Source organism: Panicum virgatum, chromosome 1K (assembly GCF_016808335.1).
Source record: "Panicum virgatum strain AP13 chromosome 1K, P.virgatum_v5, whole genome shotgun sequence".
NCBI classification, from domain to species: domain Eukaryota; kingdom Viridiplantae; phylum Streptophyta; class Magnoliopsida; order Poales; family Poaceae; genus Panicum; species Panicum virgatum.
The window spans coordinates 22,213,447-22,236,719 of record NC_053136.1 but is presented as its reverse complement, the minus strand read 5'-3'; the positions used below and the strand labels follow the sequence as shown (position 1 = coordinate 22,236,719).

Here is a 23,273-nt window from a genome sequence, read left to right as displayed (position 1 = left end):
AGTAGAATCAGATGAACTGAGAAGGAAATAGGCCCACACTCTCAACCGAGCTAGTCGACTTTCTACCATGTTACGCAATTATTAGAACAATCCCTTGTCTTCAATATGCAGTTCAACACAACCATCCTCATCTCATATGTGACAAAAAGAAAGAATATAATTGTTTTTTGAATACTTAATATTAATATTTTTTTCTAGGGTTTGGCCATTGGAAGAGGGAACATATACATTTAAACCTTTACTGTTCTACTGAATAGCTTAAAAATCCAAAGAACGCCGGTGTCTTTGTTCATAATGAGAATACATGTGAAAATATACTGAAGAAGATTTACAAAATGTTAAACAAATGACTACACTATTTGAAGTTTTTTAAATTGAGCCACCAAGTGATGCACAGAGCAACTGCAAATGGATGAAGACCGATACATTAGCTGCTAGCTCCTTACTAACACGTAAATGCTAGAAACTAAGCCCAGTTGCCTCATAGCTCTAGGAGCCTTGTGGGGCACACCAGAATAGATCACTTCACAACACCAGCTTTGGCTTGACAGCTCCTGTTATCCACCTCTGAATATTTGCAAGACACCATAAGTTTAATGACAGATTTTTTTTTCAAAGGATAACAGAAGATATTTGTTTGATGACAGAACCGTAAGTTTTGAGTTTTGACATATTTTGTTAATTGACAGATTCTAGCAACAAAGAATTGTGAGAAATATTGACTTGTTAGCAACAGTTCGTAGAAACAACAATTTCTAACCCCAGCAATAATGAAGGCCAATGGCAAACAGAAATCTTGCAAAGAACGTACCGAATACTACATTGCAAGTTCAGATAAATGTTATAGTTTCATGTTAATATCTTATTACTAGCAATTGTGATCATTTTGTTAAGATTGCACCAAGGGCGTTTCAAGCCAAGATGAGAAAATAAAAATTAGAGAAAACCCAAGATGAGAAATATAAATGCTTACATTGATTGTCCGATTATATGTACCCTCAGGTGTTGCTACTGTATTGCATGGAAACTCTGCTACTCTGCTGAGTTTTTACTCTTGTCAGATATCTGCTGCAAGTCACTACTGGCTGATTCCCTGTTACTTGTGGAGCTATCGGATGATGTCATTGTGTTTGATTGTTCGCTAATCTTCCCTGTGGAGGAGCTGCTTGAGTCATCGTCCATGATAGATTGAAAAGTGAGTTGGAGGGAATACAAAATTAACCCCACTGCATTGATTCCAAAGACAGAAGTTGCTAGGTAGCACAGCCCCGTGATAATTGTTCTGAAAAAAATAGAAGCACTTTTATCGTAAGGAGTGGAAAGCCAACTGAGAACAAATAGCAAAACAGATGGATTTGCACCTTATTGTGATTGTTATCTGACGAACCTGAAAAAAAGAAAAATTGGATTCTATTAGATAATGTGAAATGCAGCTATAACAAATCCTACACTTTAGTTATGCTATAAGCATACCGAAAACAATGGCATACAAACAAAATACACTGTACTGTACCCTGTATGGTGTACATGATTGTAAGAGAGAAAGGGCAATACTCGTTTGTCGTTTGAGACGACAAAAACCTCAATTAAACTGATACATGTCTAATGTCAGATGATAGCCACATACAATAGTTAGCTTCAGAGACCACCTACTAACATGCATGTAACGCATCAAGAGAAGGAACTGAGACACCTGTTTAAGGGTTTGCTTGGTAGAGCTTCACCTGGAAGGCTGGTAGTGATTCTCAGTTTGAAGTGAGTCTATGGCTGAAAGTAACCACTTTGATAAACTCTATGGAGGATATGCCAATTTTGTTGGCTCCTGGCGTTTTAGTTCATTTTAGGGAGTCACTCCCACAGAAACACTCAGACCCTGTTTGTTTTCGGGGGCTAAAATTTAGCCCTTATCACATCAAAGAGAATCTTGCTATTTAAGAATATTAAATAAAATATGTTTATAAATTTTTTTTGATAGATGAGTGCTAATTCGCGAGACGAATCTAATTGGCCTAATTAATTCATGATTTGCTACAATGATGCTACAGTAACTATCCTCTAATTATAGATTAATATACCTCATTAGACTCATCTCACAGTTTAGACTTTATAATTAGACTTTATTTAATACTTCAAAATATTAAGATTCTCTTTGATGTGACAGGAGCTAAAGTTTAGCATCTGGATCTAAACAGCCCCTCAAACTGCTGTGTGGCAGAGCTTCCCTTGGAATCACTCTGGGAACTCTGCCAAACAGGCCCTGATGCTAGATAGATGCCATCTGAATACATACTACTTCAGTCATCTGATAATAATATATAACATATTAACAGGACAGGACAGTTCAGGCAATCAGAATGCCCTCACCAGTTCTCAACCCTACAATGAGACAGTTTTCCAGGCACCAGGTTTCATTGATTTTTTATTGTTTTAGCAGTGGATGCTGAACACATCAAACCATAAAACTAGAAACAACACTTCCCTTATTGCACAGCAACCAGGAAAAAAAACTGATTGTTCTATGCATGAAACGGACCACACATTTTCATCAACAGAAAAGACAACATACACTTTGCAGAAAGAACCATCAATTTTGAATTCTCAACTTAGATCCCACATTTTCACAAAAGAACTAAAACTTTATTCAAATTTGGGTATAGCATTCTGTTGTATTTTTGGCCCATGAGATGAGCTGATTTTATCCAATATAGAAAACTGCAAAGCATGCGCAGTTTTGTACCTCATTTCCTAGGCATGTGGTGGAGAGCACTTCGTAAGGTCAACTTTCTTGTCAAACATCAAAGCAAGAAACTCATGGCATGCAAAGACTTCGCTCAAATACCCATGTGCATATCTGTGTTTTATTAAGTTAAAATCACGTGACATGTAACTTGACGCTGAGCAGTTAATCCAACCATCATTTTTTTAACCTTCTTTTGAATCAGTCCAAGGGGCATACAAAACAAGACTGAATATTCAGTTTGGTTACTGTTTAATTATGTTTTATTGACAATTACTAGAGAGTAATTGCAGTGTCACTATAAGGATATGGAGACATCCAAGCCAAAAAGATCAAATCCCTTCCTTCCTCATCTGAGTTCTAGTGCAGTGCTGAACTTTGCCAGCTCTTCTCCTCAACATGCAGTAGGAAGGAGGATATGCTATTCCCACTGCTAGAAAAACGCACATTCGTCCGCGGCCGTTAGTACCGGTCACGGTTTCGGCCGGTACTAACGTGCAAATTTAGTACCGGGTCAAAGAAACAGTGCCCTTGGGAGCCGTTTAGTACCGGCTGGTGGCTCCAGCCGGCACTAAAGTGCGCCACCGACAGTCGCCTGGAACGGCTAGTGACAATTTAGTACCGGCTGGAGCCACCAGCCGGTACTAAATTGGTGCCAGGAAACTTAGTACCGGCTGGTGGCTCCAGCCGGTACTAAATGGGGAGCTTTAGTACCGGCTGTAGCCTCCAGCCGGTACTAATGCTCCCACTATAAATTGGGGCTTCTTCCTCCCCGAGCCGAGCCAGCACCCATTTCACCAAAGAGCTAGCTCGAGCTCGGTTTCTTCTCTCATATTAGAGTTGCACCGCCATTATTTGATCCATTTTTTGTGTGATTTGGACTCATTCAAGTGCGCCAAAGGTTTGCAACTTCATCATCTCTTCATTGATAGTCTTTATTCTTCGTTTTATGCTCTATAGTTAGAGAAATTTGTGACTTTTAGAAATAGTGAGGATGAGTATGATTTCTTTGATTTATGCAATGATTTGAGATATATAGAACCGATGACTTGAATGTGGGAGTAGGTTTATTGGCTAGGTTGAATATGAAAAATTTATAGACATATTTTTCAATCATTTTCTATATATTACAAATGACCGTAGCACATTTTTTATTTTTAGATTCAGATGAGCATGTCATCACCGCCCAGTTTAGTACCGGGCCGTGGCACCAGTTTGATCAATTTGACGACCGTCCTCCATTCTCTATCGATGTTGACCCTAGCATCCTGTTGTCCAAAGAGGACGCTCCTTACTTACGCCTCGATCATGATCAAGGGACATTTGTAAAAAGAAAGTTTGTCAACGTTCCATTAAACAATGATATGTAATCATTATGTTATACTTTCATGTTCATGTAACCAAGTGATTGATGTAATATATTTGAAACTTATTTTGAACTCAATATGACGAGTTCAGAGCGTAAACCTACAATCGATTTGATTCTGAAACTTATTTTTTCATTTTTTTATGCTTTTCTATAATACTTTACACACTAAAACACTTTTGACACACTAATATAACAAATTTTGATCTCAATACGATAAATTAAGTGCTTAAATAATAAATATATGCTTTTGTATAATACTTTAGACACTAAAACACATTTGACACACTAATATAACAAATTTTGAACTCAATACAATTAATTAAGTGTTTAAATATTAAATATATGCATTTTTATAATACTTTAGACACTAAAACACATTTGACACACTAATGTTACAAATTTTGAACTTAATATAATAAATTAAGTGCTTAATAATAATAATGTAATTTTGCATGGTGAAAATAGTACATATATCTATTTTTTAATCATTTATTGAATTTTATTGCACATAAAATATAAAACGAATTACAAAACCATTACAAAACTGGAAAATCATTTTGGGAGTTTAGTACCGGGCCATAGTTGCAGCCGGTACTAAACTGCCACCCCAATTTTTCCCGTCTGTTGGGGACGTTTAGTACCGGCTGGTGCCATGGCCCGTTACTAAACTGCCCAGTTTAGTACCGGGCCGTGGCACCAGCCGGTACTAAACTGCGCTGTCGGCAGTTTAGTACTAGGCGCAGCCATGGCCCGGTACTAAACTGCCTCCTCTATATAACATGGGTGACTTAGCCGTTCGTCGCCATTCCCCCCGACGAGATCGATTGAAGCCGGCCGCCGCCCGTCGCCGACGCCGCCACCGCCGTCCGGCCCCCTTCGCGCGCGTCGCCCGAGGCCCTTTGCACCGCCATCCTCCGCGCCAGCCTCCTCTGCGCCGCCCTGCACCGCGGACGTCGGCCCCGCGCCCTCCCGCGCGCGCTGCCGCCGCCCGTCGTCATCCCCTCCGGCGCCGGCCTCCTCCCCCGCGCAAGCACATCATCCGGAGGTGTCCTCCGTACGCCGCCGTCCCTCCGTACGCCGCCGCGCAAGCCCTCCGCCGCCGCCTCCGTCCCTCCGTACGCCGCCGCCGCCTCCGTCGAGTCGCTCCGCCGCCGCGCAAGCCCTCCGCCGCCTCTGCGCTCCGTCCGAGCCCCTAAATGAGTTCGCGATCTCGCGAGCTCACTCCCCGTACAAACCGCACTCGAAAAGAGCCCCAGACGGCCGATTTCGGCCTACGCCGGAGAGCCGCCGCCGGCGCTCTGCGCCGCCGCCCGCACCGCCCGCACCAGCCGCCCAATCGATCCAAGGGTCCAGATCTGTCCCAAGCCGAGTCAACCAGCCAATTGCCGGTCAACTCTGGCGTTTTTGCAAAAGAACCCCTCTGATTTTCTAAAATCAACCCGCCGTCCAAGCCTTTTAAAAAAATAATCCCAGTTTAGTCCTTTTCTTTATGTTTTAGCCCCTGTTGTTTTAAAACCTTTACAAATAAGCCCTTAGCACCTTGTTTTAGCCATAACTTCACCATTTTAAATCCGTTTTCAACGATTCTTGCGCTCACGCGATCCTTGCAACGTGTAGAATAGTTTTATACCCTCTTTTTGTACTGTTTATATTGTTTGGTGTACTGTTTCTTATTTGTTGTATGTGTTTGCTTGTATGTGCTCGTGTGATGCGTAGACGACACGCCGTTCGAGGGTCAACAAGAGCAAGACTTTGAAGACGCCGTTCAGCAGCAGCGTTTCGAGGAAGGCAAGTGGCCCCTTGATCATACTTTTGTTAGAAATTGATACGCAATAGTGAAATTGTAGAAATTGTAGAAAATTATAGATATTTGTTCAATATATAGTAAATTTGTTGAAATTTGTACAAAATTTGTAAAAATTTGTAAAAAATTGGTAGATATATACATAGAAAACTTCATGTCTTTACGGGCTTCACATTTATATCACTTCACATTTATATCTTATAGTAATTATGGATATTGTACAAAAATCTTGAATATTGTAGAAAACTTCATGTATTTACGGGCTTAACATTTATTGTTTTATTTGGTATTTTTGAATTGTGTATTTTATGACATGTATATGATGTAAATTTGGTCTTGTACAGCTTTATCTATTGAATTTGTAATTTTCTTTGTAAATTTTAGGTTGTTATACTATAAACAGGTGAAATTAGTAGAAAATGGTAGAAAATCTTAGAAATTGGTGAAAATTATAGAAAAATAGTTGAAAATCTTAGAAAATTCAGGGCACATTTTATAAAATTATAGGGCACATTGTATATAAGATGTATATGATGTAAATTTTAGAAATTTTGTCTATATATGCGTTGTACGGTTTTATTGAAGGTGCACTTGTAAATTTTTTATACATTGTCAATTAGTACAAAATTGCATATCAAACATATATTGATTCACATGGAAAACGAAATGGAACCCTTTCACCGTGATGACGACGAGGCCTTTCTTGCGGACATAATTGGTACGGGCACGCACCACAACGAAGAGGATGCTGCCGAGGATGATGGCAGCCAATACCTTAACGATACTGGCGATGGCGATGATAACCAGACAGAACAAACGACTGTGCAAGATAATAGCGCAGAGGTATATACAATTCGTGCTTATATATATAAACATACGCATTAATTCTATATTTAAGTACAATGCGTACTAAATACATATTTTTTAGGCATCCGAATCGACTAGGAAACCAAAACGGAAACGAGGGTCGAAGAAAATCATGGAGGGGCACACTATTATCACTTCATTGAATCCTAACGGTGAACCAAAGTCTCCGAAGGGTGTGAAGACGACGGTGGTGAATCAATGTGGATGTTATGTCAGGGACCACATTCCCATTAGCTTCAAGCTATGGAAGAAAAGTATCGATGCTGACGTCGTTCCCGAGACCGAGAAAGAAATGTTATGGGCAGATGTCAAACGGCACTTCACCTTTCCGGAGGACAAAGAACAGTTGTTTAAGGATTGGGTCATGAAGAAGATGGCTATTGCTTTTCAGACGTTCAAGAAAAATTTGAACAAAAATTATGTTAGAAAGGGACTCACGTCGGACTTCGAGAAAAACTTCAAGAATCAACGTCCTTATTGGGAGGCATTTGTGCAGTACAAGTCGTCTGAGGATAGCGAGAAGAAGACAGCCCAAGCCAAGGAGAATGCGAGCAAAAAGAAGCACTTCCATCATCTTGGGCAAGGAGGATATGCGTCGGCGATTCCGAAATGGCAGAATATGGAAGATGATCTCGTTGCCAGAGGAATCGTACCGGCGACTTTCAACTGGCCGTTGCGAGCAAAACATTACTTCTACGCTCATGGAGGCTCATTGAATATGGAAGATGGGTCGTTCGTCACTAGCGATGCCATAAGGGAAGCGGCCGGCAGGCTCGAAGTGGCACTAAAGGCCGTGTCCGAAGGCAGCTTCAAGTCGGACAGAGAGAAAGACGAGCTGACGTACGCAGCTTCAAGTCGGACAGAGAGAAAGATGAGCTGACGTACGCTCTTGGCACACCGGAACACACAGGACGTGTGCGAGGCATGGGCGTAGTTCCATGGAAGCATGACTTCAGTGGCGACATAGAGACGTATCGAAGCCGGCAGAGAAAAAAGGCTGAAGTAGCAGAGAAGGTGCGTGCCCTAGAAGAACGGGTTGCTTCGATCGAAGGTGCACTTACAGCTAGCCAACAGCAGCCACCAGAAGCCAGATCAACGACTCAGCTGGAGACTAGCCCCATCGGCTCGCAGCGTCGTAGCAGCGTTGCTTCAACGAAACACCCAGCCGCAGATCGAGAGGAAGCGGTTGCGGAACATTACCCCGTGGACGTCATCACCGTGAGGACCCCCTGTGAGCTTCTATATCAGCTCAGGAAAAAACTGAAAGTAGTCGCTCACGGGGTTGCTGAAGTCCCCGTTCAAGGCGGGACAATCCATGGCATGGCGATCCCAGAAGGATATGCTAGAGTCATGGTTGACCGTGTCGAGAATGGATGGGAAGACCTCGACCTGGAGATCCCTGGAGGCGATGGAGAAGAGGAGTTAGGACAGGCCCTCCACACTTGGATCTGTTGGAAGAAACAATACATAAGAATTGCATGAAGGGATCCTAGCCCGTCTCCGAGGTCACCGCCAGCTGCTCAAAGGTCTCCGAGGCCAAGTGTGGATCCACCGTCACCGGCCGCTGCCCAGGACCCCAGCGTTAGTCCATCGCCGTCACAGGCCGCTTCCGGGGAGCCCAGTGTTAGTCCGCCTCCGCCATCTCCTCCCCCCGCAAAGAAGAAGAAATCTGCTTGGGTGCCGCCACCGCCACCTCCAAGGCCGAAGAAGACCCAAGCATGAAAGAAGAAAGAGAAGCCCGCGCCAGAGAAGTCAGGTTATGAAATGACTCCAGAGGAATTGACTGCTTGGGTGCATGAAGACGTGCGCAAGCAGTTGAAGCCAAAGAAGCCTCCGCCAAAGGAACCAGTGGATCCAGCAGCGAAGAAATTCTATCTATCCATGATGTGCCAACCAAAGCCTCCACTGATGTCGGACTACGACCGCTCGATTACAAAATCATGGGAGAAGAAGAGTAATCGGAGGTACAACCAAGTCCCCCCGCTCGGCGAACAACCCAAACAAAGCGTACCCCCTCTAGTAGTGCTTTCAAAAGAGGATTAAGCTACTGCTGAGTTTGTCAAGGAAACGAACCTCACAAAAGCTCAGCTCCTAGGGCTGGAAAAATTCCCGCTTCACCAAGGGGCAGGAAAAAAACCATTTGTACTGGGGAACCTCTGATGTGGCCAGAGTTGATTGACACCCTACCAACAAGAATGCGTGAGTTATATCAGTGGTACTTGAAAGCATGTGCAGAGAGGTATATAATGATAGCTGCTCGAATTAAACATACCCATTTCTATCGGGGAATGGATGACATTTGGATTGATTTTGACCATTTTTTGTTTCTATTCCATCAAAACGCCCTAGACAAGTCCCTCATCAGTGTATGGTCTATGTAAGTGTTTTATGTCAATTGTATACTCTAGTTCTACTAAGTCGTTTAGATTTCTCATTCCCTCCTTTTATTTGTAATCGTGCAGGATGAAAATGCAAAAATGCCGAAAAAGCGGGATTTACAATGTTGGCTTCATAGATCCGAATGTTATACATGAGGAGTGTGTACGCAAATATCCTAATCGGACCGAGAATAATTTAGTCACGTCCTTGGAAGGGCAGCACGATCGCACATTCATTCTATTGCCGTACAACTTCAAGTGAGTCATTTCACTTTTTGAGTCACTTCAACTAGCCAATAAGTGTATATATCTAACATTTCTTATATCCATATGTATGTATCAACAATTTCCACTGGATCCTACTTATGATCAAAATCGATCGATCCCGAGTTACTGTGTGGGACTCCTTGAATAAACCACCAGAATTATATCAAAATCTCGTAGACATCATGCAAAGGGCATGGTCTCGGTTCCTCAAAACACAATTAGGAGTCGCGTCAACACCGACTGAGTTTGAATTCAACTATAACAAGACGGTACGAATATCGCACATCTACTTTCATTTATTCAAACAGCATGAATATTTCATAACATGTATATATGTATATATGTATATAGTATTTGAGACAGCAACAAGGAACCAACCTCTGCGGATACTACGTATGTGAGCACATGCACTTTTTTTGCAGAGAAACCAAGAGGGTGACACAAGAAAACTTCGAAGTACGTATAACTTAGTAACAATTTCTTGTATCTAATTCCATGCATGTACTAAATTAAACTATTGGTGTTTATTTGTTGTTGACAGATTTGGAGACTGAAAGAGTGTTAGAATATCAATTCTAACTCTCATTGAGCTGAGAGGATGACAATGAACTTAGGGCAATTTTCTGGGTTTTTCTTCATTCACAAACTCAAAGCCATGCCTTCCAACGGGAGGGGTGGCCACGCTTTTATACAAGGGCTGCAGGGCAGCCAAAACATACACCAAGGACTAGTCTAAGATGCTATCCTCTAGGTCCTAACTGTTGTCCTCTAGATGCTAAAGCTAGTCTAAGATGCCAATGTGCTGCAGCTGCAGCAACCACCACACAGCAAGGACCATGCAAGGTCTGAGATGCTGGTCAAAAGAAAAACTGAAACTTGTCCTAGGTGGAGACCCACAAAGACCGAGATGACATAGACTTATTCCTTCAAAGAGAACCTCATCGAACCGGAAAGAATCAGGGCAATTCAAGAAGCACTCTGTGGATTCCTGTTGGATGAGGTGATAAATCCAAAAGGTGAATTTTATTCCGATCCAATTATAAGTGTGGCTCGAGCTGATAAACTTAACAAACGCCGCAAGAAGGATGCCGGTGCCGATGACGATGCAGATGATTAGAATTATTGAAGAATTTGTCGGAAAAAACTTATGAGAATTCATACTTGTAAATATTATTGTCTTTTATCCATGTATGTATATAATTTCTAACATTTCTTTTATCCATGTATGTATATGTATATAATTTTTTTATTTGCTTTGCTCCATATACAAATACGAATTCTAGATACGAGTACGAGTACGAATACACAAACCGCTGTGAGTACGACTACTAATACTAATTAATTGAAATTGAAAGGAAAAAGAACAAATATAAAGCATCAAAAAGAAAAAAATCGTTTAGAACCGGTACTAAACTGCTCGGCCTAGCTGCTGGCGTGGCCAGCAGTTTAGTACCGGTTGGTGCTAAACAGGCCAGTTTAGTACCGGTTGGTATTACCAACCGGTACTAAACGGGTCGTTTAGTACCGGGCCAGCTGACCGGTACTAAGTGCGCGTGCACTTAGTACCGGAGGAGCGGTACCGGTCGGGAAACCGGTACAAACCTGGGGTTCCCGACCGGTACTAATGAGAGATTTTCTAGCAGTGTAATCCATGATTGCAACAGTGATGCTACAATAATCATCTGCTAATTATTGATTAATTATGAATTAATTAGCATCATTAGATTCGTCTCGCGATTTGCAATTTACAACACATCTGTACAAAAAGTTTTTTAAATAAACTTCATTTAGTACTTTAAATTAGCAAGATTCCGTCGCAAAAAAAATTTGCGTTTACAGCCCACGGGAACTAAACACGGCCTGAAGGGGGGGCACCCTTTTCTCTAAAAAAAATTAAGTTGTCTGTCCCGCGGAATATTTGCTGCGTCCCTACTTCATTTTCAATTGTAACAAAACAAACTATCAGTCTATCACAAGCACGGCATAATCCAATGTTGTTCGGCTGGGTGGTTTGGCTTGGCTGAACAGCAAGACGAACAGGCTGAAAATCGCCAATAATAATGGCATTGTAAGCACTCAACGCACAAAGAAGCGACAAGAAAAAGATTGTGAAGAGCTGACCGAGAAGCTGTCAGAAATGGTCTGCCGATTGAGTGCGGCCTCTACGGTGGTGCTGAACTTGTAGAGGATGAGCGCGATGACCCCCGCCGCTATTCCGCCAAGCAGAGCCTGTATGGGCGACGGCGGCTTGTCGGTCTCGATCGGCGAGGCGCTCACCATCCTGAGCCCCTCCAGGGCCTCCTCGGTGAGATTGTTGGGCTTCTTCACCCCGCTCGACCGCACCCTCTGCGGCAACGAATCAACCACGCCAAGAGACGCATCAGCTCTCTGTTGGAGAGCGCGTGCGGCGGGATAGAGAGGGAGGAGGGAATCGGTGGAGGCATTACCAGCTCCTTGGCGCGCCGGGCGCGGCGGCGGAGGGAGCGGAAGAGGAAGATGGAGATGGCGCCGGTGAGGAGGAGGCTGGTGGCGGTCTGGAGCGGGGTGGGATTGTCGTCGGTGGCGAAGAGCGTCGGGGCGCGGAGCTCCACGGGGCCCTCGCCTTCGACGTCAACGGCGCCGGCGTCTGGGGGTTCTGGCTCCGCCGCGGAGGAAGGCGGCGGCGGCGCTTCAGGCTCGGCGCGGATGGCGGTGGAGCGGCGGAGGCAACGGCCGGGAAGAGAGAAGGGAGAGGGGAGGGGGCGGCAGCGAGTTGGGGAGAGGCGGTGGAGATGGACGCGCGGGGAGCAGTGGAGCAGCAGCATGGTTGCAGTGGAGTGGGGTGGAGGTTGGAGTCGAGGGAGTGTACCAGCTGTGCAGCGGGAGCAAAGGATAATGGAGCGAATTGATTTCGAAAGAAAAAATGCGAAAATAAAAATCCCGAAACTGAATATTCGTGCTTTATCAGCTATACGCCCTTCTTACCTGACCTATATCTTTTTTTTTCGCTGACGTTCTGAATCTCATTTGAACAACTGGAACCAAATGTCAAAACGTAATCTGCCTAGCTTAACTTCATTGATTGACATAAAAAATTAATTGATTTTCCACTAGGATCCATTTGTAGTGCAGGCATATCATTCTGTTCTGCTGACTGTAGCTGGTGGCTGGTACTGATTTGCTGTGAGAAAAAAGCACTGGTGCTGATGCTAATTTGATGTGAGAGAAAAGCATTATTGCTAGTTGTCAGCAGAACAGATAATATGAGCAATAAAAGATAGCCATGTTACATTTCATTCGGCAAAGATGAAAATATGAAACTAAAGGTAACAGACTCTGATGACTCTAGGCACCCTTCCACATTTCATTCGGCAAAGATGAAAATATGAAACTAAAGGTAACAGACTCTGATGACTCTAGGCACCCTTCCACATCAGGTGCTAGGGTCAAATTGGCCAGCCAATGCCCATTTATTAGAAAAACGTTGCAGGTAGTGATGTTAGCGATTGAAAAACTGAGAGTGATGAACATTTTTACGCCAATGCCCATTCATTAGAAAAATATATTATAGACTGTGTAGAGAGATAATTAGAGAGAAGTAAAGATGGAGGCCCTACAGCCATAAAGCAAATATATTATGGCATGCTGTCATCATGTGGGCTAGCAAGCGATGCCTATATGCTATGGAATTACAATCCCGATGCCTAGTTCTTCTCTACGGGATCCAAATTTTTTTAGGCACCACTTAGTCTCTTCTAAGATCCTAGTCGCAATCTTGAGCACCTTATCATCAACCAAACTATGAGCCCGCAGCTCCATTACAAAGGAATTTAAGTCTCTGTTTGGTTTGAGGGACTTTTGCAAAAGTTTTTGAGACTTTTAGGACTAAACAATCAAACAGGGGGAATTTTTTGGGGCTAAAAGTATGTTGGGAGCTAAAATTGAAGAAGTCTCTCAAGAGGTGCTTTTTGGGACTTATTCCACCGCATGCCCCTTGGCCCATCAAGGCCCGTGAGGCCGTGACCCCCGTGAACCCCCTTCCCGCGAGGCCCGTGAGGCCGTGACCTCCTGCTCCGCTCCCCGTGAACCCCCTCCCGCGACCTGTACGTGGGCAGCTCGTCACAAACACAAGGTGCAGATCCGGCCGGCGCCCGCGCATCTCGCCGCCCCTGCGCATCGCCGGACCGGCCGCGCATCTCCCCGCCGCCACGAGGGATCCCGGCGCCGCCGCCCGCAGTCGTGCGTCCGCCATGGCCGGCAACAACGACGACACGAGGGATCTCTTCTCCCAGTCGGGCATCCTTCACCGCCCGTCCGCCATGGATGACTTCGGCCAGGCTTCGTCAGCATACGCCGGCGTTCAAGATCCAGGGAGGGTTCTAGGCGGCCTCGATCTGAACTCGCAGGTCGAGAGCTACCCCGATTTGGAGAGGTACCAACGAATCCTCCAACCTGAAGAAGATTTCGGTCACGGGCTACCCCCTATTCGCCCAGGCAGCAGATCCAGTGGTATTCGCGGAAGATTACCACAAGGAGGAAGCGGAGGAGCAAGCCGCAGCAAGTCTGCGAGCTCTGGCGCGGGATCCAGCCGTCTGATGCGGGGTTTCATCCCCCCGGGCTCTGCTCTCGGCGGTGCAGGCCATGGGCGCGCCGGAGGAGGTGGCATTGGGGACCCCATGGCATACAACGCTCATGTGTTCGGTGGTGGCGGCTGTGGCTTCTCCATGCCACCTGGCGCTCCAAGCTCTGGACGAGGTGGCATTAGGGACCCCATGGCGTATGGCGGTGGCATTGGGGACCCCATGTCGTACGGCGCTGGCCGTGGCTTCTCCATGCCACCGGGCGCTTCGAGCTTCGGAGGAGGTGGCCGCGGCCGAGCTTCGTCATCTGCAACCCCTGTAGAGGACGTTGACACGATGATGACATCGAAGACGAAGATGAGAATGCGCCTGATGGAAAGGTAAATCATTCATGCCTTTTACTGCTATTTTTCTGTGCAACAAGGCTGCAATAATGATCATCAGAGGATCAGCGACTTTAAGACTGAACCCTGTAATGTTGTGGCTATGATTATTGTTAGTTAAGAAGCTATATATTTCTGTCAGAACACTGTTAGCAAAGTAATATTATTTCAGTGTTTGTGTGTGTACATGTGTGGCTTCAGTGACTACTGTAATTCTGGGTGTTGCTTCACTACAGAATTGCATAATTGTTCATTGCATAATTGTTGCCAGAGGCATTTTCTGAGCACAGTAGAACCTGTCATATACATTTTCTACTATGTAACAACTCCAGTTCTAGCGGTGCAAGGTAATATGAAGTAGAAACACACATGCCCCTGCAAGGAAGCGCATGTATACTTAAGTTTTGTTCACTTTCTTGTGTAGATCTTTATGATAATTAGGATATGTATTAACTCACATTTTATTTACTAGAGTACATTTGACAAGGCTAATTGGATAGAAGAAAATATTTTTACATTATGTGACATAGCTTGTGAAGAAGCTAGGGATGGAAATTGTCCCAATGGAGTTTGGACAACTAGAGGATATCTGAATTTGAAGACCAAATTTTTTCAGAGGGCGCGACTGAGACACTCATCCAAACAAATTAAAAACAAAATGAATCAATTGAAGAAATGGTATGTTGATTGGGTGTGGCTGGGCACCAAGACTAGAAAAGGGGTAGCAGAAAATGGTGATTATGTTGCACCAGCTTCGTGGTGGGCAAAGAGAATCAAGGTATGCAGAAAATACTGCAATTTCCATTATAATATGAGGGAAGACACCGATCTAATTGTTCATTTTCTATGCAGGAAAACAAAAATGCCAAGAAATTTCAGTTTGGCAATCCTGAGTACTTGGATATGCTTATAGAGTTGTACCAAGGTGTGGCAGTAGATGGATCCACTGCATACTTCCCTGGAGATGAAGAAGATGAGGGACTTGTGCAGCCAGCTGGTGATGAGGATGCAGCCGGTGAGGGATTTGTGCAGCCACCTGGTGGATGCTTTTCTGGTGATGAGGGGTTTGTGCAGCTACCTGGTGGACGCTTTTCTGGTGATGATGGATTTGAGAACAGCCCCATGAGCACCAGCAGCCGCAAAAGGGGGACTAGTTCTTGTGACAATTCAACCGCCACTAGTCCTTGCAAGAAAAGCAAGAGCCCAGTGGTCAAGCTCATGAGGGGTCTACTGACTTCTTTCCAGTCTGATTGTGAAAAGTCTACTCAACTCATAACTGAATTAGTAAACAGAAAAGGCAAGTCAAGAGAGAAGAGTCAAAACATCTTTGTTGAGGAGTTGACTCGGTGCCAGCAGTTGGCAATAGAGTGTGGGGCACCAGAAGAGTCTGTTGAGTACTTTTGCGCAACACAATTGTTTGCTAAGCCCCACAATAGGATCATGTTTATGAACATGAAATCTAAAGAGGCCAGGCTAGTGTGGTTGAAGAGGTGGTGCCAGCAAAAGAATATGATGTAGCTTAGGATTACAAGAAGATGATGTCATTTGCTTGGTGTTTGCCTTATCTATGTATTTGGACTTCTTTTGTTTGATGTGTCATGTAATGTACCTTTGCAGGATTATGTGCTGAACCTATTTAATTTGATCAATCATGTACTTCACCCTTTAAAGTTGTGTGTTGTTTGCTGAATCACTTTCATAGATGTCATGTAAAGCCATATTTGTTGATTCCACTTTGATGATTTATTTTGGGTGTAGGATGATAGTGATGAGGCCAGTGCTGATGATGACAGTGATGATGATGACCTTGTTGCCCAGATGATACTCCAACAACAGAAGAAGCGAAGAGTTGTTATGTTAGCCAGCATGATTGGTATGTGTTACTTGGACTCTTACTCCAATAAAGGGCCTATAAGGGTACCAAAAGAAGCTGGAATTGAGTGGGTTATGAGGACACTAGAGAACCCAACTGATTGCTATGATATGTTTAGAATGAGTAGGCCAATGTTTGAGAAGTTACATAATGTGCTAGTTGAGTCTTATGGTTTGTAATCCACTAGAAGAATGTCTTCAACAGAGTCTCTGGCACTATTTTTGTGGACAGTTGGTGCCCCTCAATCAGTTAGGCAGCAAAGAAATAGATTTGTCAGGTCTCTGGAGACATGTAATAGAAAATTTGAGAAAGTGTTGGCATGTTTAATCAATCTAGCAAAAGATATCATTAGGCCAAAAGATAATCAGTTCACAAATGTGCACCCAAGATTGAAAAATAGAAAGTTTACGCCATTCATGGATAATTGCATAGGAGCAATAGATGGCACACATATTGAAGTTGTGGTGCCAAATGCCACTGCTGTGCAACATAGAAATAGACACAAGGAGAAGAGTCAGAATGTGATGTGCGTATGTGACTTTGATATGAGGTTCACTTTCGTCCTTGCCGGTTGGCCAGGATCAGTTCATGATATGAGGGTGTTCAATGATGCTCAGAGTAGACTTGGTCACAAGTTTCCACATCCACCAACAGAAAAGTTTTATCTTGTGGACTCGGGATACCCAAACAGACCGGGTTATCTTGCACCAATAAAGGGTATAACATATCATTTCCAAGAATACCGTGATGGCATAATGCCTATAGGAAAAAGGGAGCACTTCAATTACTGTCATTCTTCACTTAGAAATGTGATAGAGAGGTCATTTGGAGTCTTGAAAAACAAGTGGAGGATTTTGATGCACCTACCAAGTTATCCGCAGCGCAAGCAAAGCAAGATTATTGTGGCGTGCATGGCAGTACATAATTTTATTAGAAAAAGCAAGATATCAGATACAGATTTTGACTTGTGCGACCAGGATGAAAACTATGTTCCATTACATGCACGAAGTTCTAATGGCAACGCTACAGATGAAAGGGATAGTGCCATGATGAATCAATTTCAAGATTGGGTAGCCGATGGCCTGTGGAGTTTGAAATAGATGTAATATTTGTAATAATGAGAACCATTGCATTTTGGTTTATTTTATTTGTGTTTTGTAATAATACTGAGCATCATTTGTGATTTGTAACAATTGAGCCAGCATGCATGGAGGCTGTTGTGCATGGAGTTCATGTAGGCCGCCGTGCAGGGCGTGCATGGAGGCTGCCGTGCATGGCGTGCATGGAGGCTGCTGCGCATGCAGAAAGGCCCATGCAAGAAGATACATGCATGCAAGGGTATTTGGGTCCTTTTAGCATTGCAATTAATGATTTTTAGTCGCTTTAGTCTCTCAAACCAAACAGGAAGGGACTTTTACTTTTAGCCCAGGGACTACTAAGAACCAAACAGGACCTAAATGATTCCAGGAACACCCCCCCCCCCCCCCCCCCGCCGGGAAAATTCCCTGTGGCGGTGTCGCATAGCGCTGCTCGTGCGACACCAAGATCACGCCACGTGGCCATCCTTCCAATCGGGAGAAGGCCCCGCTACGGCAGCCGCGCCGTGCCGTCCTGCGACGGAGCTGCAGCTGGAAAGCCGTGCGACGGATTGGGTGGAGCCGGTGCTGTGCGACAGAGCCGTCGGATGGCTACGCAGTCAAGATCCCGTTGGGTAGGAAACGCGGTCACCCGTACCCATGCCCACTAATTACCCATATCCAGATTACCCATCCCAAATAACGTGGTTAATGCCCAGCGGGTATGGGTAACCCGTGGATAAAGAGAACGCATGAGACGCACAGAATGCAGGCGTCGTGGCCGCCGTCATGCCGCCCTTCTCCGTCCCCTCGTCTCTATCGTGGACAGGCACCTCGCGGGGGCCCTGAAGATCTTTTTCCACCGCGGGATCTCGCACTGGTCGGGCTCCGCCTCATCCCCCGCGGCGGCCTCGCTCGCTGTCCCCGTGCTCCCGCGGCGCCCGCCACCGGCTCCGCTCCACGGACGGCGGCCTCGCGGCAGTCGCCGCCTATCAGTGGCGAATCTAGTCTCAATATTTAGAGGGGGCTCATATCTACTATTTTCTTCTTCCTCCTCTTCTCTTCTTCTTCCTCCCCTCTTCTTCTTCATTGTTTCATGCCAAAATTGAAGGGGGGCTTAGAGGGGTATCTATGGATCTTGGGGAGGTGGGGGGCTTAATCCCCCCTAGCCCCCCTGTAGATCCGCCCCTGCCGTCTATTGTCGGCGAGGCAGATGTCGAACAGGACGAAGCCGCTGCGGCTCTGCCACGAGTGCTGGAGCAGGATGAGGCCAAGCAGGACGAGGAGCCGCCGCCTGTCGTCGGCGAGGCAGACGTCGAACAGGATGAAGCCACCGCGGCGCCGCCACCAGTGCCGGAGCAGGATGAGGCCAAGCAGGACGAGGAACAGAGACGCAAGGGCGGCTACGAACGCGATGCCGAGCGCCTCCCTCATCTTAGCCCGCGACTGTTCCGAGTAAACGGAGGCCTGCCCCGCGGCATGACTGTGCGACGAGCAATGTCTTCCCCAACCAGCGGAGTAGCAGCAGCATGGATATTGATACTTGGTTTATTCTCAACGGGTATAGGTCAAATGGGTAATTACCCTCCAATACCCTACCTATACCCATACATATACGGGTAATCCATACCCTCTCCAGACAATATGGGTATGGATTTGGGTATTAATCAGTGGCATCATGATACGCAGATTGAGGATAGATTCGTGAAAAAAAATCTGACACCAAACTGCACAATTCTGCTACCGCCTAGCATCAGATACCCTAGTTTTGCCCTGGTTTTAGAATTGTGCCGCCGCCAGGTATTAGAATTCAGATGGTGTGGGTGTGTTTAGATTTTTACCTATAAAAATTTTAAAAAGAATCTTGCTATTTAGAAGTACTAAATGAAGTCTATTTATAAAATTTTTTATACAGATGGATGGTAAATCACGAGATGAATCTAACGAGCCTAATTAATACATGATTAATTTATAATTAGTGGATGGTTACTATAGCATTATTGTTGCAAATCATAGATTAAGTAGGTTTATTAGATTCGTCTCGCGATTTACAACTCATCCATATAAAAAGTTTTGTAAATAGACTTTATTTAGTACTCTATGTATGTGTTCAAATATTCGATATGATGTTTTTGGGGTAAAATTTTTGGAATTAAACACGGCCTGAGAAAATCGGTTTGCATTCACTCTGTACTGAGCCGGACACTGCCACATGATTGCATTCACTCTCACTCTAAGGGTGTTTTTAGTTGGTGAAAAGTTTGGATTTTGTACTGTACTATTATAGTATATTTTATTGTTACTTAACAAATAATGTCCAATCATGGACCAATTAGGCTTAAAAGATTCATCTCATGGTAATCAGTTAGACTGTATAATTAGTTATTTTTTTAATTACATTTAATGCTCCAAGTACGTGACCAAAAATTTGGTGTGATGGGTACTGTAGGAAATTTTTTAGGAACTAAACAGGGCCTAAGTCAGCTGCGGCTGCTGAGACGAAGGCCGTGTTTATTCGCGAAAAAGTTTGAGTTTTGATACTGTAGCACATTTCATTATTATTTGATAATTAATTTTAAATTATGAATTAATTAGGTTTAAAAGATTCATCTCGTACGAAATAATTATACTGTGTAATTAGTTATTTTTTAACTGTATTTAATGCTCCATGTATGTGTCCAAATATTCGATGTGTCAAGTTCTGTAGAAACTTTTTTTGAACTAAACATGGCCGAAAACGTTTTCACTATCGAGGTCATCATTGGGTCCCGGCATTGAGTTTGTCGCCACAATCTCAATGGTGATGGGGATCGGGACCTTCAAGCTTTCTGGTTTTGCTGCAGATGTCGCAAAGCTCAACAATGGCTGTGTTTAGATGGAGGTAAAATGATGCAAAAAGTCACATCGGACACTGTAGTATACTGTAGTATTTTTCGTTTGTTTGTGGTAATTGTTGTCCTACCATGATCTAACTAGACTAAAAAAAATCGTCTCGTCGTGTACATCAAAACTATGTAATTAATTTTTTTATTTACCTATATTTAATGCTCCATACATGCATTATTTACTATATTTAATGTTTCGATATGATGTCGATGTGATGGAAAGTTTGGAATTGGTGGGAGTCTTTTTGGCAACTAAACACAGCCAATGAAGAACGACCTGGCGCCGGATGATGTCGGCAGGCCGTGCTGCGGAATCGGCTCCAACGCTCCATCGCAGCACTGGCTTGTTGGAATCACGCGCTCGGCTTTCCTGCTGCGGCTCCGTCGCATGCTCCGAAACGGCGCGCAGCTTCCGGAGCCGCAGATGTCCTGATTGGCAGGATGGCCTGGGCGGTGTCGCACGCCGCCGCAGGGAATTTTCCGGGGAAATCTATTTGTAGCGCGCGCGAATACGATTAGAGCTATCGCTGAAGTACTTCTTTTTGACCCAATGATGGTCCTTGGCCCACCACTGATTCCACGTTGTGGCCAGCCATCCAGCACGTGCAACAACGGCTCATGCTAACCAGTTAATGTGGAGGATTAGCTTGAAACGAATTTATTTTAAGTTTGCTAAATTTACTATATTTTTTATTTTCTTAGAACATTTTCATTGGTTCTCAGAATATTGTTTTTCATTGAGAACATTTTCTTCACACAAAACAATTTACTTTGTTCTTAGATTTTTTTTGTTCTTAGAACAATATTTTTATTGGAACACTTTTATTTGTTCCATAATAATTTTTTTTGGAAAATCACATAATGTTTGAAGCAGCATCTCCTGGAACATCTTGCTGGAATAATTATAAATGTTCTGAACAATCATAATTGTTCTGAATTTTACAATTAACTTATTCTAATTTCCTTTAAAAAGGTGCAGCGCTCTGGCACGGAGTACATCTGCGATGTAGCGACTCCGACTCGCGCGCGCTAAGCATAGACACCCCCGAATTTTCCTTCCCCCCACCCCCACCCCACCCCCTAGGGGATTTTCGTGACATAGTCCTTCGCTAATTTTATTTCTTTACAACGTGCTCATATCTTAACAAAATCATTCTCTTTAGTTGCATGTGCCATTAATCAAACAAAATATACAAGATAGATTCTAGATGCAATTTAATTGCACCATGAAATTTGGTATGATGATAACCATATTTCTCATGCATATACTACTAATTATATTAGCTTGTGACGACGTATGAGGTGGTGGTAGATCCAGCGCCATTAGAGTTAAAAAGTAAGGAGACAATGGAACATCTAATTCCTCAAACCAAACGCCCTCTTCAGTGATTCGGTAGCTAAGGAATTTGATCAGTGACTAATTGGACCAATCTGTCCACGAATAGTGCCTTTAATTTCAACAATTTAGCTTCTATATACAAAGCATGCTAGAATTTTTTTTGCTTTATCTATTTAAATATGTATTATGATACTAGCCTATGCCAACTAAATTTTTAGAATTTAACCCTTCTAGTCTGTCGTGACATAAACCTTGGTACCCGCAAATCCTTGACGATAGCTCATTTAGTCATGCCAAAGGCCCGTGACATGATGTGTTGGAGGTTACATGCATGTTGAACGTTTAGTTATGACGAGTTAATATCAAAATATCACTACTACAATAAACCTAACCGAGGCGGTTAGAAAAAATTTACCGAAGTGGGCAACTCTAACCGCTTCGGACCTAAGATCACAATAAATGATCTATTTTCCCAGGTAGTTTGGTGCCTGCCTCGGTAAATCAAAACAAAAAAACAATCCATGAACAAGTCTGGCAAGCCCATCAGCAGCTCCGCCGCGCCGGCGGCCGCATCCCACCGCATGCTGCGTCTCGGTGCTGCGCGGCGCCCTTCTGGATGTAGTCGGGCATGTCCTGCAGCGCCCCCTCGCACGGGATGGCGCCGAGTGGTGACGGCGACCCTACGCCGCCGGTGTGACGATCCGGAGTCCGTGCGACTGTGGAGGGCGACTCCTCTGAACTGCCGCAACGAAAACCACCCTTGATGAGAAATTGAGCACATCAAGATCCGTGGGGGAGAGAAAGAGAAGAGGCGTGAACTGGGCGTGCGCGATGCGTACGTACTCTCGACCTCGGTGACGGCAAAGCAGCCCTCGTGGTCGTGGTCGGCAGCGCGGGAGGGGATGATGAAGTCGCGGACGTCATACACCATCACTGTCTTCCTAACGGCAACAACCAACGAGGAGGTGGTGGGTGTTTGGCCGTTCTCGGCCGCCGGTGCTTGCCTCCTCTTCCATCGGGCGGTGTGCCAACCTGCGAGCCCTCGAAAACCCGTGCGGGACTGCAGGGAGGCGGGGCGGATCTCAAAGGGAGAAGGGCAGATCTCGGAGGAAGAGAGAGGAAGGAGGGGCGGTGCTGTAGGGCTGAGGGAGAGAGTGGAGTGTGACAAAATCCTAAGCGGACTAGCATTGGAATTTTGTGCTTCTTTTATTGCTGGCGTCTATTTGTATGGCTTACTCTATCTTTCCAATAAAAAAATCTCAAAAGCAGCCTATTCCAAATATGTTTTTAATAACTCTTTTCTTTTAACAATAGAAATACCGTAGAAAATGAGACCGCAATTCAAAAGTTAAACCCAAACTTCCTGCTGCCGTTTAGCCAGTGTTGTCATCTCCTGTCCATTCAAAATAAAGAATATTTGGAAGCATATTCCGATAAAGCTGTGTCGCTAATTACTCGGTGGAACAAACAGCCATGCACCCGTGTGCTGTGTCCACGCCACGACTCTACCGTCTCTACGTTGTATTTCTACAGCGCCAGCCAAGGTCCACGAAGAACACGTGCACGCTCCACAACACGGACATGGCTGTAACTGACTCAAAAGCAAAGTACACAGCTGGAGCAGGGATAGGCGCAAGGAGAGCGCATCGCCAAAAATATCTGCCAATTCTCCCGCCAAAACGGAAGACACCACACAACAGAGCAGCAGAGGGGCATTTCCGTCACATTATTGAGCG

The 23,273-nt window shown here is 44.5% G+C and overlaps 2 protein-coding genes across 2 annotated transcripts; one reads left to right on the top strand and one right to left on the bottom strand.

Annotated features, from left to right (window-relative positions):
* Positions 1-152: 152 nt before the first annotated feature.
* Positions 153-12,319, bottom strand: LOC120699562. Its single transcript, XM_039983575.1, has 5 exons — positions 11,870-12,319; positions 11,544-11,768; positions 1,362-1,387; positions 974-1,282; positions 153-567 (listed from the first exon to the last, which is right to left on the bottom strand). The coding sequence occupies exons 1-4, from the start codon at positions 12,224-12,226 to the stop codon at positions 1,033-1,035; spliced, it is 858 nt and encodes a 285-aa protein (XP_039839509.1). The 5' UTR covers positions 12,227-12,319; the 3' UTR covers positions 153-567; positions 974-1,032.
* Positions 12,320-13,651: 1,332 nt separating this feature from the next.
* On the top strand, positions 13,652-15,882 carry LOC120653863. The gene is made up of 3 exons (XM_039931550.1): positions 13,652-14,361; positions 14,839-15,142; positions 15,217-15,882. Exons 1-3 carry the CDS (start codon positions 13,652-13,654, stop codon positions 15,880-15,882), a joined length of 1,680 nt encoding a protein of 559 aa, XP_039787484.1.
* The last annotated feature ends 7,391 nt before the right edge of the window (positions 15,883-23,273 follow it).

Coding starts and splice junctions, on each gene's coding strand:
- LOC120699562 (XM_039983575.1), bottom strand. CDS start 12,226: ATGCTGCTGCTCCACTGCTCCCCGCGCGTCCATCTCCACCGCCTCTCC. Junction 1,388..11,543: donor CCATTTCTGACAGCTTCTCG/GTCAGCTCTTCA, acceptor TCTTTTTTTCAG/GTTCGTCAGATAACAATCAC. Junction 1,283..1,361: donor CAGATAACAATCACAATAAG/GTGCAAATCCAT, acceptor TATTTTTTTCAG/AACAATTATCACGGGGCTGT.
- LOC120653863 (XM_039931550.1), top strand. CDS start 13,652: ATGGCCGGCAACAACGACGACACGAGGGATCTCTTCTCCCAGTCGGGC. Junction 14,362..14,838: donor AGAATGCGCCTGATGGAAAG/GTAAATCATTCA, acceptor TATTTACTAGAG/TACATTTGACAAGGCTAATT. Junction 15,143..15,216: donor GGTGGGCAAAGAGAATCAAG/GTATGCAGAAAA, acceptor TTTTCTATGCAG/GAAAACAAAAATGCCAAGAA.